Source organism: Salvelinus alpinus, chromosome 22 (assembly GCF_045679555.1).
Source record: "Salvelinus alpinus chromosome 22, SLU_Salpinus.1, whole genome shotgun sequence".
In the NCBI taxonomy this organism is placed as follows: Eukaryota; Metazoa; Chordata; class Actinopteri; order Salmoniformes; family Salmonidae; genus Salvelinus; species Salvelinus alpinus.
Window position 1 is genome coordinate 8,107,993 of NC_092107.1, and position 14,982 is coordinate 8,122,974.

The following is a 14,982-nucleotide window of genomic DNA, read 5'->3' on the forward strand; positions in this document are numbered from 1 at the left end:
TTGAATCTGTTTAAAATTCACTGCTTGACTGAGGGACCTTATCTGTATGTGTGGGGTACAGCGATGAAGTAGTTGTTCAAAAAGTCCATGCAACTTATTAAACAAATTTGTATTCCTGAACTTATTTAGGCTTACCATAAAGGGGTCGAATACTTATTGATTTGAGACATTTTAGCTTTTCCTTTTTTTTAAATAATTTGTAAAAATGTCTAAAAACATAATTCCACATTGACATTATGGTGTGTGTGTGTGTGTAGGCCAGGGACAAAAGAAATCGCAAATGTATCCATTTAAATTCAGGCTGAAACGCAACAAAATGTGGAAAAGTCAAGGGGTGTGAATATCTCTGAAGGCACTGTATATAGGGTGAGAGGGTATAGAGTTACATAATTAAGGGAAAGAGGACAAAAAGAACAAAAGGCTGGACAGAGCGACAAAGGGCCAGTGTGTGGAAAGGAGAGAAAGATGTGAGGGTGGGGGAGATAGGAAGAAAAGGGTGTAAGCCAAGGGCCAAAAATAGGGTTGAGACAGTGATATGATAAAGAGATGACAGAAGGTGATACTGAAAGGGGAAGGGTGTAGTCCTGAACTCCTAGAGAGGGAAGGGGCGAGAGATGGAGCTCCATCCATCTTCACCTCCACCCACACTCATCTAGCACCTACAGGACCAAAGAGCAGTGGGAGGGAAAGCCTTGAGGGAGAGAGCGTGGGGGAGAGAGCGTGGGGGAGAGAAGTTGTCACCACAGATGCACTGATGGTTTATTCAGAATGTAGGGAAGAGAAAAGAGAGCTAAAATATTCATGATAAGCTGGCGGTAAAGACTTGCTTCACACTTGTGTGATCTGCTTCAACCTCCAAGTCTAGTGGAAAAGACTAAACTAGCCCGTCCACTGATCCAGTCCCATCTGCCTTCTTCTCTCACATCCCTCCCTCTTTCCCACCCCTCCGTCCCTCCAAAGCAGCATGACCTGTTGATTCCCAGACAGGTTACAACTGTCCCCTCCTAGGCCCATTCTTCTCCAAGGCCCGTTCATTTATCCTCCCATATTTCACTCCCCCCTTTTGTTTGGATGACAGTAAGGATTAAGATTGAGCCCAAAGATAATCTTACCGTAAAGTTACACTACATTTTTTTTTTTAACTGCTTTCGTGTTTCAAAGCATTAGTCAGACGTATTGAATTGGCTCTGAGTTTTCTGCTCAACTACCTCCCTGAGTCTTGGGGGTGAGTTGGACTGGTAATTGTTTTTGATTGTTGTCCTTGTATCTGATTTAGCGGGTACATCATTTGGGGACTGGAGCTCTGAGCTTTTGTTATAATCAGGATGAGCAGAGAGTCCCCAGGACAACCTCATATCAGATTTATCCCTCTCTCCTCTCATCCCTTCATCCATCCATTGTTTTATCTGGGAAGAATAGAAGGGACAAGAAGTGAGTGAGAGGCCTCTGATGAAATGGCCAAGAGATAAGTTTGTTTGAATAGTCTTGTAATACAGTGTGTCACGTCCTGACCATAGAGAGCCCTTATTTTCTATGGTAGAGTAGGTCAGGGCGTGACTGGGGGTGTTTTCTAGTTATTATTTTCTATGGTAGAGTAGGTCAGGGCGTGACTGGGGGGTTTTCTAGTTATTATTTTCTATGTGGGGTTCTAGTTTAGTTTTTCTATGTTGGTGTGTGTGATATGATTCCCAGTTAGAGGCAGCTGGCTATTGATGTCTCTAATTGGGGATCATATTTAAGTAGCATTTTTTTCCACCTGTGTTTTATGGGATATTGTTTTGGGTTGGTGCACGTAGCACCTCTGTAGTCACGGTTCGTTGTTAGTTTATTGTTTTGTTTTGCTAAGTTTCACTTTCTAATAAATTATGTGGAACTCAACATCCGCTGCGCCTTGGTCCGATAATTATTCCAGCGAACGTGACACAGTGAGTTATTTATTGAACCTTTCTTTGGCCTGGTATGTCCTAGAGGACAACTACTCTTTTATAGTTGGGACCTGGGTTTAGTAGGGAAAAGCTGATATCTAGACCAGATGGAGCTCAAATCAAATGTCATTGGTCACATACACACGGTTAGCAGATGTTAATGTGAGTGTAGTGAAATGCTTGTGCTTCTAGTTCCGACCGTGCAGTAATATCTAACAAGTAATCTAACAATTTCACAACAACTACCTTATACACACAAGTGTAAAGGAATGAATAAGAATATGTACATACAAATATATGGATGAGCGATGGCCAAACGGCATAGGCAAGATGTAGTAGATGGTATAGAGTACAGTATATACATATGAGATGAGTAATGTAGGATATGTAAACATTATATAAAGTGGCATTGTTTAAAGTGACTAGTGATACATTTATTACATCCAATTTTTTATTTAAGTGGCTAGAGATTTGAGTCAGTATTTTGGCAGCAGCCACTCAATGTTAGTGAGGGCTGTTTAACAGTCTCATGGCCTTGAGAAAGAAGCTGTTTTTCAGTCTCTCGGCCCCCGCTTTAAAGCACCTGTACTGACCTCGCCTTCTGGATGATAGTGGGGTGAACAGACAGTGGCTCGGGTGGTTGTTTTCCTTGATGATCTTTTTGGCCTTCCTGTGACATCGGGTGGTGTAGGTGTCCTGGAGGGCAGGTAGTTTGCCCCCGGTGATGCGTTGTGCAGACCTCACTACCCTATGGAGAGCCTTGCGGTTGTGGGCGGAGCAGTTGCCGTACCAGGTGGTGATGCAGCCCGACAGGATGCTCTCGATTGTGCATATGTAAAAGTTTGTGTGTTTTTGGTGACAAGCCAAATTTCTTCAGCCTCCTGAGGTTGAAGAGGCACTGTTGCGCCTTCTTCACCACGCTGTCAGTGTGGGTGGACCATTTCAGTTTGTCCGTGATGTGTACGCCGAGGAACTTTCCACCTTCTCCACTACTGTCCCGTCGATGTGGATAGGGGGTGCTCCCTCTGCTGTTTCCTGAAGTCCACGATCATCTCCTTTGTTTTGTTGAGTGTGAGATTGTTTTCCTGACACCACACGCCGAGGGCCCTCACCTCCTCCCTGTAGGCCATCTCGTCGTTGTTGGTAATCAAGCCTACCACTAGTGTCGTCTGCAAACTTGATTGAGTTGGAGGCGTGCATGGCCACTCAGTCATGGGTGAACAGAGACTACAGAAGAGGGCTGAGAACGCACCCTTGAGGGGCCCCAGTGTTGAGGATCAGCGGGGTGGAGATGTTGTTTCCTACCCTCACCACCTGGGGGCGGCCCGTCACAGTCCTGGACCCAGTTGCACAGGGCGGGGTCGAGACCCAGGGTCTCGAGCTTAATGACGAGTTTGGAGGGCACTATGATATTAAATGCTGAGCTGTAGTCGATGAACAGCATTCTTACATAGGTATTCCTCTTGTCCAGATGGGTTAGGGCAGTGTGCAGTGTGATTGCGATTGCGTCGTCTGTGGACCTATTGGAGCGGTAAGCAAATTGGAGTGGGTCTAGGGTGTCAGGTAGGGTGGAGGTGATATGATCCTTGACTTCAAGAGGGCCACCATTGTTCCTGTTCCCAAGAAAGCTAAGGTAACTGAGCTAAACGACTATCGCCCCGTAGCACTCACTTCCATCATCATGAAGTGCTTTGCTCTCAAAGCACTTCATGATGACGGAAGTGAGTGCAACGGGGCGACGCTGCCACATTCCTCTCATGTCTGAGCCGTTGAATTGCGACTCTACTTTGTCTCTATACTGACGCTCAGCTTGTTTGATTGCCTTGCGGAGGGAATAACTACACTGTTTGTATTCGGTCATGTTGCCTTGCCCTGATTAAAAGCAGTGGTTCGCACTTTCAGTTTTGCGCGAATGCTGCCATCAATCCACGGTTTCTGGTTGAGGAAGGTTTTAATAGTCGCTGTTGGTACAACATCACCGATGCACTTGCTAGTAAACTCTCTCACTGAATCAACGTGTACATCAATGTTGTTGTTCGACGCAATCTGGAACATATCCCAGTCCACGTGATCGAAGCAATCTTGAAGCGTGGAATCAGATTGGTCGGACCAGCGTTGAACAGATCTGAGCACGGGCGTTTCCTGTTTTTAGTTTCTGTCTATAGGCTGGAAGCAACAACATGGAGTCGTGGTCAGATTTGCCGAAAGGAGGGTGAGGGATGGCTTTGTATGCGTCGCGGAAGTTAGAGTAACAATGATCCAGAATTTTCCCAGCCCAGGTCGTGCATTCGATATGTTGATAAAATTTAGGGAGCCTTGTTTTCAGATTAGCCTTGTTAAAATCCCCAGCTACAATAAATGCACCCTCAGAGGATGTATGGGGAAGCCATTTCTTTTGGACTGGGTAGTAGATTATTTTTTATATATTTTTTTTTAAGTGGGTAGACAATGTCATGGACATAGTCATGCGCACACACTAAAGTAGGCTAATTGGAGAAGTTGACGTGCCCGGACCATGACTAATGCTCAGCAAAAAGAGATCGGAACATGGTCGAGCTTAACTAATTGAAGAAGAGAGCTAGCCTAGGTTTGTTAGGTTACTTGAAGACGTGAACTAGCGCAGATATGCTAGGCTAATTGGAGAAGTCAACCTGTGTAGGTATCCTTGGCTAATTGAAGTGAACTAGCGACGGTATGCTAGGCTAATTTGGAGAAGTCAGTCTGTGTAGATATGCTAGGTTTTAATTGGAGTTGTGGATGTGCACAGGGTAAAGTTTAGCTAATCAGATAGTGCTATGTGTGTGCTAGGATGATGGTTTCAATGGAGAAGGGTAGGTGTGTGTCTGTGCGGCTCGTGAAGCTAATTGGGGAAGGGTGCGCTTGCAGGGCAGTGCAGCCCATTTTCTCCATCACCACGGGAACCCGATAAAAATAATTAGCTGGACGGCATGGGACAGAGGTGCCAGCTGTAGACCGGAGCAGGAGAGGATTAGACACACACAGAGATGGAAAGATAGAATAGATAACTTTGTCTCCCACCTTCCCTTGTTTCTTCTCTCTGTGTGTGTCGGTTTTCTCCATTTGTTTTGTCATTTCTCCCTGACTCAAAGCTATACATGGAAATAATAAAATCACTGTCCTGCTGAGAAGTAATCTAATTTTCCTCTCTCTCTCCTTCCCCTATTATTCACCATCTCTCTCTCTGCATCGCTCACCCCATTTTTCTCTCTTCCCACATTATTTCTTGGTCAGCTTCAGGCGGCTCTGTGCATCTTTGCCTCTAAATGATTGAAGTGAATGAAAAAACATCACCAGGGAGCTGGACCTGTTTAATTTCCTCACTCAGCCCTGAAACCGCAGTGTATCACAATCATAAGTGTGGACATGCAAGGTTGAAACTAAAGGCAGGTTCAGTTCATTCAATGAAATGGACCTCCCCTCACTCACTCTCTCTGCCATTCCCAAAGCCTCTCTCCTCCTTGGGGTGGTCCAGTCAGACATCCCCATCCCCCCTCTGTCCTGTTCTGAGTTGTGTGGTGTGCAAACAGACAGATGGTCAAACAGACTGGTCTGTTCTCACTGCAGGGCCTTGGATCTCAGACAATGGGCTTCAGTCTCAGCCCAGAGACTGGGAAACCAAACAAAGAAGGGAAAAGGAGAATAAAACAACCCGAGGAGGACAAGTAGAAGAGGACAAGCAGACACTATATAGATCACGTGTCAAACTCATTCCACGGAGGGCCGAGTGTCTGTGGGTTTTCGCACCTCCCTTATACTTTGTTTGTTGAACTAAGGTCACTGATTAGAGGAACTTCCCTCACCTGGTTGGAATGAGGTTGACGCCCCTGCTATAGTGTGTCTTTGGCAGTCTTTGACAATAGGATGTTCAAGTTTTATTCTAGACTAACATGGATGTATTTTCTCTTTCTCTCCTCCCTCTTTCCTATCCTCCTTCTCTTCTATCCTGCCTCTCTCAGGTACCACATGTCTGGTGGCCCTGCTGTCTGATAAAGAGTTGACGGTGGCGAACGTTGGCGACTCGCGCGGAGTCCTCTGTGACAAAGACGGCAACGCCATCGCCTTGTCACATGATCACAAGCCCTACCAGCTCAAAGAACGCAAGAGGATCAAGAAAGCTGGTAAGCAAAAGAACATGCCTTAATAACTGGTTTAGGATCAGTTCTCTCCACCACTAGCCCTGATCTTAAACATTATAGATGAAACTACAAAACTATCCCTGGTTCAGCTGTTATATTGTAGCTATACTGAGGTGTAAAAACCAAGCCTCTACCAAATGAAGATTTTTTTAAAATTATAATCAGGAGCAGTATCATGACTATTTGCACGACCTTGATCTCAGATTTCCTTGATTTCATTATAGCTCTAACCACAGGTAGCCTAGTGGTTAGAGCGTTGGGCCAGTAATCGAAAGGTTGGTGGATCGAAACCTCGAGCTGACAAGGTAAAAATCTGTCGTTCTGCCCCTGAACAAGGCAGTTAACCCACCGTTCCTAGGCCGTCATTGTAAATAAGAATTTGTTCTTAACTGACTTGCCTAGTTAAATAAAGGTTAAATATAGTTTTTTTTATATATATAGATCAGGGGGGCCAGTGAGTGAGGAATGGAATGCACTCCTCAAGAAAGCCCCCAAAAAATCTACAGAGCCCATAGGCCTGTGATGTAATTATCATTTTTATACTATTTCATATTCTCCTTTATGTGATTTTGATGAAATTTAGCCTTCAGTCAAATGAGTAACAAATCAAGTAGGACATACTCTTATTTTTGGCTGTCCATAGCTCACCATCTACAGGTTGCTGTGGGTAGTGGAGCTGCAAATAAGTAATGACAGCAAACTACACACAAACTGGGTAAGCTAGTTGGCTAGCGGTTTCCAGTAACTGACTTAAATAATTGTGTCAGTGGTCATAAGTTCACACCAGCTGCAATGACTGTCTACATCTGCTCTGTCATTATTATGATAGTGCTATTTATATAGCTATTATGATGCAGAGTTCAAGTTCAGGGTAACCCTGTTTCCCTCCCGTTGAGTATGGCTTCCAAGTAAAGCCTTTTATCCAGTGTGTTACTCTGATTCCTCTTCATGGGTAATTATCTGGTGCTCTGGCAGTGGGAGAGAATACAAACACACAGAGACACACAGACAGGGCTGCGCAGACCTCTGTGTGTACTGTTTATTGTTCTGCTTTACCTTTGAACTTCAGTATGTGAACTGTCCAATATAAACCATTCTGTCAGTGAAAAGATGTTAAACCAAAGAAACGTTTGGTGCGCTGATACATAGATTGATTTTTTCACCCTTCACTTGAAAGGCTTGATACTGTTGTTGATAAAGATTCATGGATCTGCTCATGGGCTTAGGAACACAATGTATTTTATCTCTTCATCCCGTCTGCTGTAACTAAAAGCCATCGGTTTCTCCTCTCGGTCATCCCTCCTCCAGGTGGCTTCATCAGTTTCAACGGTTCGTGGCGTGTTCAGGGCATCCTGGCCATGTCTCGCTCGCTGGGCGACTACCCTCTGAAGAACCTGAATGTGGTCATCCCTGACCCTGACATCATGACCTTTGACCTAGATAAGCTGCAGCCAGAGTTTATGATCCTGGCATCAGACGGGCTGTGGGATGCGTTCAGCAACGAGGAGGCTATACGCTTCATCAAAGAGCGCCTCGACGAACCCCACTTTGGCGCCAAGAGCATCGTCCTGCAGTCTTTCTACCGCGGTTGCCCAGACAACATAACCGTCATGGTGGTCAAGTTTAAAGGTGCCGGTGGCAAGGCCACAGAGCAGTAAACCTACTGATGCATCCAAACAAGAGATCTATATTATATATGTACTGTATGTATATGCATAGGTTTAAGAGAAAAGACAAAACAAGCCCCCAGTTTTTGGAGCGAGAACTGTTTGTATCGAAGATATTTACAGAAATTAGCCGTTCACCACCATGATGCAAACACTAAAACGTACACTTACAAATTCACTCATTCTCTCCAACAGTCACTTGTTATGTTTTTTTTCTTCAATCTCCATAACGTGTCATTTATGTTTTTAGTTTTTTTTAAGCAGTCATATCCTCCAGGCCCTACACTGAGTCACTGTTTTGCATAAGAGGTACACCGAGATATTGACATCATTTGAAGTCGAGGCAGTGATTTGTACATCTCTGAGAGAACCTTTATCAGCAGATGTCTCATCTGATTGGTGCTTACATACATCAGAGCACCTGTAACTGGGCACCTGTTTGGTTAGCCGGAGGGGCTAAATAGTTGGTATGTTTTAAAGAGAGATGATACTAGACAAACTTAACTGTGTTCTCTTCTGTTTTGTCTGGCATGGCCTATTTTGGGGGGGGACGGACACAATGTGACTGATTGGATTTAAATGGCATTAGGAGATACGTACATGCTCTGCAGTCCTAATCAATGGACTGTTGCTTGCGTGAGTGCATCATATCAAATGAGTCTTATAGAAATCACATTCAGTTTGATGCTTCACTGTCCCCCCTTGATTTCTAACATTGTTCTGTCATTCTATTCTGAACATTCCATCTTGTCTGTCGGCTCCATAGACCTTAAAACCAGTCAGCTCCCGATCTCCATGTTGATTTTTGACCTGCAGTTGAGTACCCCCCCCCCCCCAATTGACTGCACTGAAAATTGCAACTGTATTTTGAAGTTCTGAAATGTATTGGTACTAAATATAATATTCCTTTCCTCATTCATGCAAACTACTAATGATGTCATCTATGCCTGTCTGTCAACAACATTCTGTGTATAACCCTCTGCCCAGAATGCATTTCTATAACGCTAATCCCCAGTTAACCCTGATCTAGGAATGAGTGGCACTTTGACACTAGTTGCACAAATGTTTGCGCCATGCTGTTATTGTTATGTCAGTCTTTTTGAATTAAGTATACAAATACATTTTCACAGGCGCAATGGCATTGTACTGTTTGAATAGTCTACACGTCTTTTATTCTTATCATTGGCAGCCGATTGTCTTTCTGAAGTTGGGTTTAGTTCTATGGTCTCATGCTCCCTCTACATCAGGGTTCTCTGGGGTGGGAGAGTACACAGTAAAAAGACCATCCATGTCACTGCCTGTCATATTGTACAGTTAACTTTTTAAGTTTATTTCTGTCAACTGACGGACTCAAAACATAATATGAAGCCTTTGAATGAAATATGTACTTGTTGCCTTATTTTTTTAAATATACATTTCCTCATTTGTTGCCAAAACAAACTCCTTGGTTTCTAATGTAACGTTTGACATGCCATTCACATCGCATGTATATATCATATGTCACGTATATAATACCATCACAGATGTCTCCATGAGACAAGGAAGTGTAACATGAATGTACATGCTGTTCCCATGTTATCCTCCCCCTCCACATCTGCAATGAAGAAAGCAATGCACCAACTCTTTGGTAGATTAACAAAAGCAGTATGTACTTGATTAGTATGTTTTTATGTGCTTTTTCAGTTGTACATTCTTCCAAAATAATGTATGTTACAGAATGTTTGTGGACTTTGTATTAGTTTTTGTTGAATTTAAGAAACTGTAAAAAAGATCTGTGAATTTTAAGAAAATCAAATGGATGTTAATAATAAAAGGATTAATGATCATAACATTGTCTTTTGTCTTCATTCATGGGAGAAAAAACTGATGTTGTGAAATTATTTGATTGATTTTGAGATCTGCAAATACAGTATTTCAATGACCATGCTTAATAGTGCTGGTGAGTGGCCTAAAGAAACCTGATCATGCCACCTGTTGGTTTGTCACTAGCACTTGTTTTGTATGGTATTTTTGATTTGATTTTGTACGGTAAATGGGATACATGGTGGTAGATGTTGACTGGGTAAATCCAGGTAACACTTTACATTAAGGTGTACTTTAAATTATTTATAATGGGCTTCATGTATTTTATACATTTGTAATTTGTTTTATAAATCTAAACTGTTGGAATACATTGTGTGATTGTTTTTTGATCTGACAATTCATGTGCCCTGTTTTCAGCATTTTAAACTGCACTATCTATAATGAACAATAATATAAATGCAACATACAACAATTTCCAAGATTTTGCTAAATTTATATAAGGAAATCAGTCAATTTAAATTCATTAGGCTCTAATCTGGATATTCTATGACTTGGCAGGAGTGCAGCCATGGGAGGGCATAGGCCCACCCACTGGGGAGCCAGGTCCAGCCAATCAGAATGAGTTTTTCTCCACTAAAGGGCTTTATTACAGACAGAAATATTCCTCCTCATCCTCCTCCCCCTCTGACGATCCCGCAGGTGAAGAAGCCGGATCTGGAAGTCCTGAGCTGGGGTGGTTACACGTGGTCTGCGGTTGTGAGGCCGGTTGGATGTACTGTGAGGTGGCTTATGGTAGAGACATGAACATTCAATTATCTGGCAACAGTTCTGGTAGACATTCCTGCAGTCAGCATGCAAATTGCACACTCCCTCATCTATGACAAAACTGCACATTTAACACTTTTATTGTTCCCAGCACAAGGTGCACCTGTGTAATAATCATGCCATTTAATCAGCTTCTTGATATGCCACACTTGTCAGGTGGATGGATTATCTTGACAAAGGATAAAATGCTCACTAACAGGGATGTAAACACATTTGTGCCAACATTTGAGAGAAATAAGTTAGTTGCGCATATTAAACATTTCTTGGAACTTTTATTTCAGCTCATGAAACATGAGATCAACACTTTACATGTTGTTCATATTTTTGTTCAGTGTAGATAAATGGGTGTAGCCTTAGCCTATGATATACAATATATATGATTTATTATATGATTTTTACTGGTGATCCTAATCATGACATTTATGTTTGAACAATAGACCAGCCTATTTATATGGGGGACTATGAAAGTTATCTCATGCTATGCTGCACCCTCAGCCAACTTTGCTAAATGGTTTTGTTGTGACGGAGTGCTGGTCTGGCATGTTGTGGCTTCAAAGATACTGTAACTGTATGATGTAACCCATTAACCATACAGGCCAGATGAGTACCCATGACCTACTGGTCTAAAACTGTCACTCTGATGCCAGGAGAAGGTCACTCAGGAAGGAACACAGACCCCCCTACGCCCTAAAAAGGACTTCCTGCTGAGTGTGATGGTCTGAAGCAGGTGACTCTCAGCGGTGCAATAGTAATAGAAGACACAGAGGCTCTAACCTGAACCATCACCAGCTGAAAGCTGCGTAATGACTTGGGCATCTTACTAAAACGGGGGGGGTCTTGCTGCAACCCTCGGTGTACATAAGCCATTCAGATTTGCACCTTGCCTTTATAAGAGGGGATTCATCACCGCCAGAGCTCAGAAACAACCAGAGCTTACAGAGCAGAGCACAAAGTAACTGCAGGCGGGGAAGGGCATTGCTGCACAGAGCTGAGGCAGCAACAATAACACAAGCCAGCCTTCTTCTCCAGACAACAGGACCTGTGTTTGGGTTGAGCATGGGACTGCATGGGTCTAAGCATGCTCAGCAGGCTCAGATTGTGATGCTGGGCCTGGACGGCTCGGGGAAGTCCACCCTGCTCTACACGCTCAAGTACAGCGAGTAGAGATGCTGGAGACGGAGGCAAAGGGTCTGGGGTTGACCATGTGGGACGTGGTAGGCCAGCAGAGGATGAGGCCCCACTGGAAGCACCACTGCTTGGACACGGAGGTCCTGGTGTTTGTGGTGGACAGCTGGGACCGCAGGCGTCTGGAGGAGGCAAAGAGCTCTATCAGGTAATCATTTTTTATTCATAGTAAAACTTTTTTATACAATTCAGCCAAATCCTGATGCATGAATGTAAATAAATTACAGGTCATATCCAGTTCTCTTTCTTGTCATTTTGGGCCATGTTGTTATTGGGTATAATAATGTGTATACTGATCTTTTCACCCAACAGGTGCTGAGGAGCGGGAGTCTAAAGAGCGTTCCTCTGGTGGTGCTGACCATTGAGCAGGACCTCAGCAAGCCCACAGGAGATCACCCACAGGTTGGACCTGAGGAGGGTGTGGGCACAGGGACTGGTTTGTCCAGCCGTGCTCTGGGAGGACTGGCTTGGGCCTGGAAGGCTTCAGAAGGGTTGCCTATCTGTTGAAGAATTCGCTAAAGCAGACTGAGGCAGATATAAATATATTTTTTATTTATTTAGCCTTTATTTAATTAGGCAAGTCAGTTAAGAACAAATTCTTATTTACAATGACAGCCTACCCCGGGGCAAACCCTAACCCGGACGACACTGGGCCAATTGTGCGCCACTCTATGGGACTCCCAATCACGGCCGGTTGTGATACAACCTGGAATCGAACCAGGGTCTGTAGTGCTGCCTCTAGCACTAAGATGCAGTGCCTTAGACCGCTGCGACTCGGGAGGATATAAAGAACACAATAAAACAACTGAAACCCAAAGCCATAACGATGATGACCAAGACAAAAGGACTGGGCTGCAGCTAAAACCAGTGACTATAAAACCCTGTGGATGGGTGTAATAATCTCCCTTGGATTATTTTGTATTCAAATCAAATTTTTTATTAGTCACATACACATGGTTAGCAGATGTTAATGCGAGTGTAGCGAAATGCTTGTGCTTCTAGTTCCGACAATGCAGTAATAACAACAAGTAATCTAACCTAACAATTCCACAACTACTACCTTATACACACAAGTGTAAAGGGATAAAGAATATGTACATAAAGATATATGAATGAGTGATGGTACAGAACGGCATAGGCAAGATGCAGTAGATGGTATAGAGTACGGTATATACATATGAGATGAGTACTGTAGGGTATGTAAACATAAAGTGGCATAGTTTAAAGTGGCTAGTGGTACATGTATTACATAAAGATGGCAAGATGCAGTAGATGATATAGAGTACAGTATATACATATACATATGAGATGGGTAATGTAGGGTATGTAAACATTATATTAAGTGGCATTGTTTAAAGTGGCTAGTGGTACATTTTTACATAATTTCCATCAATTCCCATTTTTAAAGTGGCTGGAGTTGAGTCAGTATGTTGGCAGCGGCCGCTAAATGTTAGTGGTGGCTGTTTAACAGTCTGATGGCCTTGAGATAGAAGCTGTTTTTCAGTCTCTCGGTCCCTGCTTTGATGCACCTGTACTGACCTCACCTTCTGGATGATAGCGGGGTGAACAGGCAGTGGCTTGGGTGGTTGTTGTCCTTGATGATCTTTATGGCCTTCCTGTGACATCGGGTGGTGTAGGTGTCCTGGAGGGCAGGTAGTTTGCCCCCGGTGATGCGTTCTGCAGACCTCACTACCCTCTGGAGAGCCTTACGGTTGTGGGCGGAGCAGTTGCCGTACCAGGCGGTGATACAGCCCGACAGGATGCTCTCGATTGTGCATCTGTAGAAGTTTGTGAGTGCTTTTGGTGACAAGCCGAATTTCTTCAGCCTCCTGAGGTTGAAGAGGCGCTGCTGCGCCTTCTTCACAACGCTGTCTGTGTGGGTGGACCAATTCAGTTTGTCCGTGATGTGTACACCGAGGAACTTAAAACTTTCCACCTTCTCCACTACTGACCCGTCGATGTGGATAGGGGGGTGCTCCCTCTGCTGTTTCCTGAAGTCCACAATCATCTCCTTTGTTTTGTTGACGTTGAGTGTGAGGTTATTTTCCTGACACCACACTCCGAGGGCCCTCACCTCCTCCCTGTAGGCCGTCTCGTCGTTGTTGGTAATCAAGCCTACCACTGTAGTGTCATCCGCAAACTTGATGATTGAGTTGGAGGCGTGCATGGCCACGCAGTCGTGGGTGAACAGGGAGTACAGGAGAGGGCTCAGAACGCACCCTTGTGGGGCCCCAGTGTTGAGGATCAGCGGGGTGGAGATGTTGTTACCTACCCTCACCACCTGGGGGCGGCCCGTCAGGAAGTCCAGGACCCAGTTGCACAGGGCGGGGTCGAGACCCAGGGTCTCGAGCTTGATGACGAGTTTGGAGGGTACTATGGTGTTAAATGCTGAGCTGTAATCGATGAACAGCATTCTCACATAGGTATTCCTCTTGTCCAGATGGGTTAGGGCAGTGTGCAGTGTGGTTGCGATTGCGTCGTCTGTGGACCTATTGGGTCGGTAAGCAAATTGGAGTGGGTCTAGGGTGTCCGGTAGGGTGGAGGTGATATGGTCCTTGACTAGTCTCTCAAAGCACTTCATGATGACGGAAGTGAGTGCTACGGGGCGGTAGTCGTTTAGCTCAGTTACTTTAGCTTTCTTGGGAACAGGAACAATGGTGGCCCTCTTGAAGCATGTGGGAACAGCAGACTGGGATAAGGATTGATTGAATATTCTTCTTCAGGATTATGTTGAGCAGAGTAGGTTAAGATTCAGAATGCCCAGTGTTGGTTCATTCTGACACACTCATACTTGAATATGGGAATAAGATTCTCCAGAACAAACTTGAGATCACAACGTATCTCACGCTGAAAGCTAGTATTTTGCACGTTTGCTGATTGTTCAAAAGTGTGAATTTCTGCATTTCCTTGTCATTTTTTAAGTATACGGCAGCAGCTACTCTTCCTGAGGTCCAGCTAAATTAATGCAGTTTATACCATTTTAAAAACATTACAATACATTCACAGATTTCACAACACACTGTGTGCCCTCAGGCCCCTACTCCACCGATACCACATATCTACAGTACTAAATCCATGTGTATGTGTGTGTATAGTGCGTATGTTATCGTGTGTGTGTATGCATGTGTCTGTGCCTAAGTTTATGTTGCTTCACAGTACCCGCTGTTCCATAAGGTGTTTTTTTAAATCTAATTTTACTGCTTGCATCAGTTACTTGATGTGGAATAGAGTTCCATGTAGTCATGGCTCTATGTAGTAATGTGCGCCTCCCATAGTCTGTTCTGGACTTGGGGACTGTGAAGAGACCTCTTGTGGCATGTCTTGTGGGGTATGAATGGGTGTCCGAGCTGTGTGCCAGTAGTTTAGACAGATAGCTCGGTGCATTCAACATGTCAATACCTCTCATAAATACAAGTGATG

The 14,982-nt window shown here is 44.1% G+C and overlaps 1 protein-coding gene and 1 pseudogene across 1 annotated transcript in view; both read left to right on the top strand.

Moving 5' to 3' along the window:
- Window positions 1–9,578, top strand: part of ppm1lb (protein phosphatase, Mg2+/Mn2+ dependent, 1Lb) — a 45,334-nt gene extending 35,756 nt beyond the window's left edge. Inside the window, exons 3-4 of the mRNA XM_071358864.1 lie at window positions 5,903–6,064; window positions 7,391–9,578. Coding sequence (XP_071214965.1) covers window positions 5,903–6,064; window positions 7,391–7,740 — 512 coding nt within the window. The 3' untranslated portion in view covers window positions 7,741–9,578. The remainder of the gene's footprint in view (window positions 1–5,902; window positions 6,065–7,390) is intronic.
- A 1,740-nt stretch (window positions 9,579–11,318) lies between these two features.
- Window positions 11,319–12,010, top strand: LOC139548915 (ADP-ribosylation factor-like protein 14; annotated as a pseudogene).
- The last annotated feature ends 2,972 nt before the right edge of the window (window positions 12,011–14,982 follow it).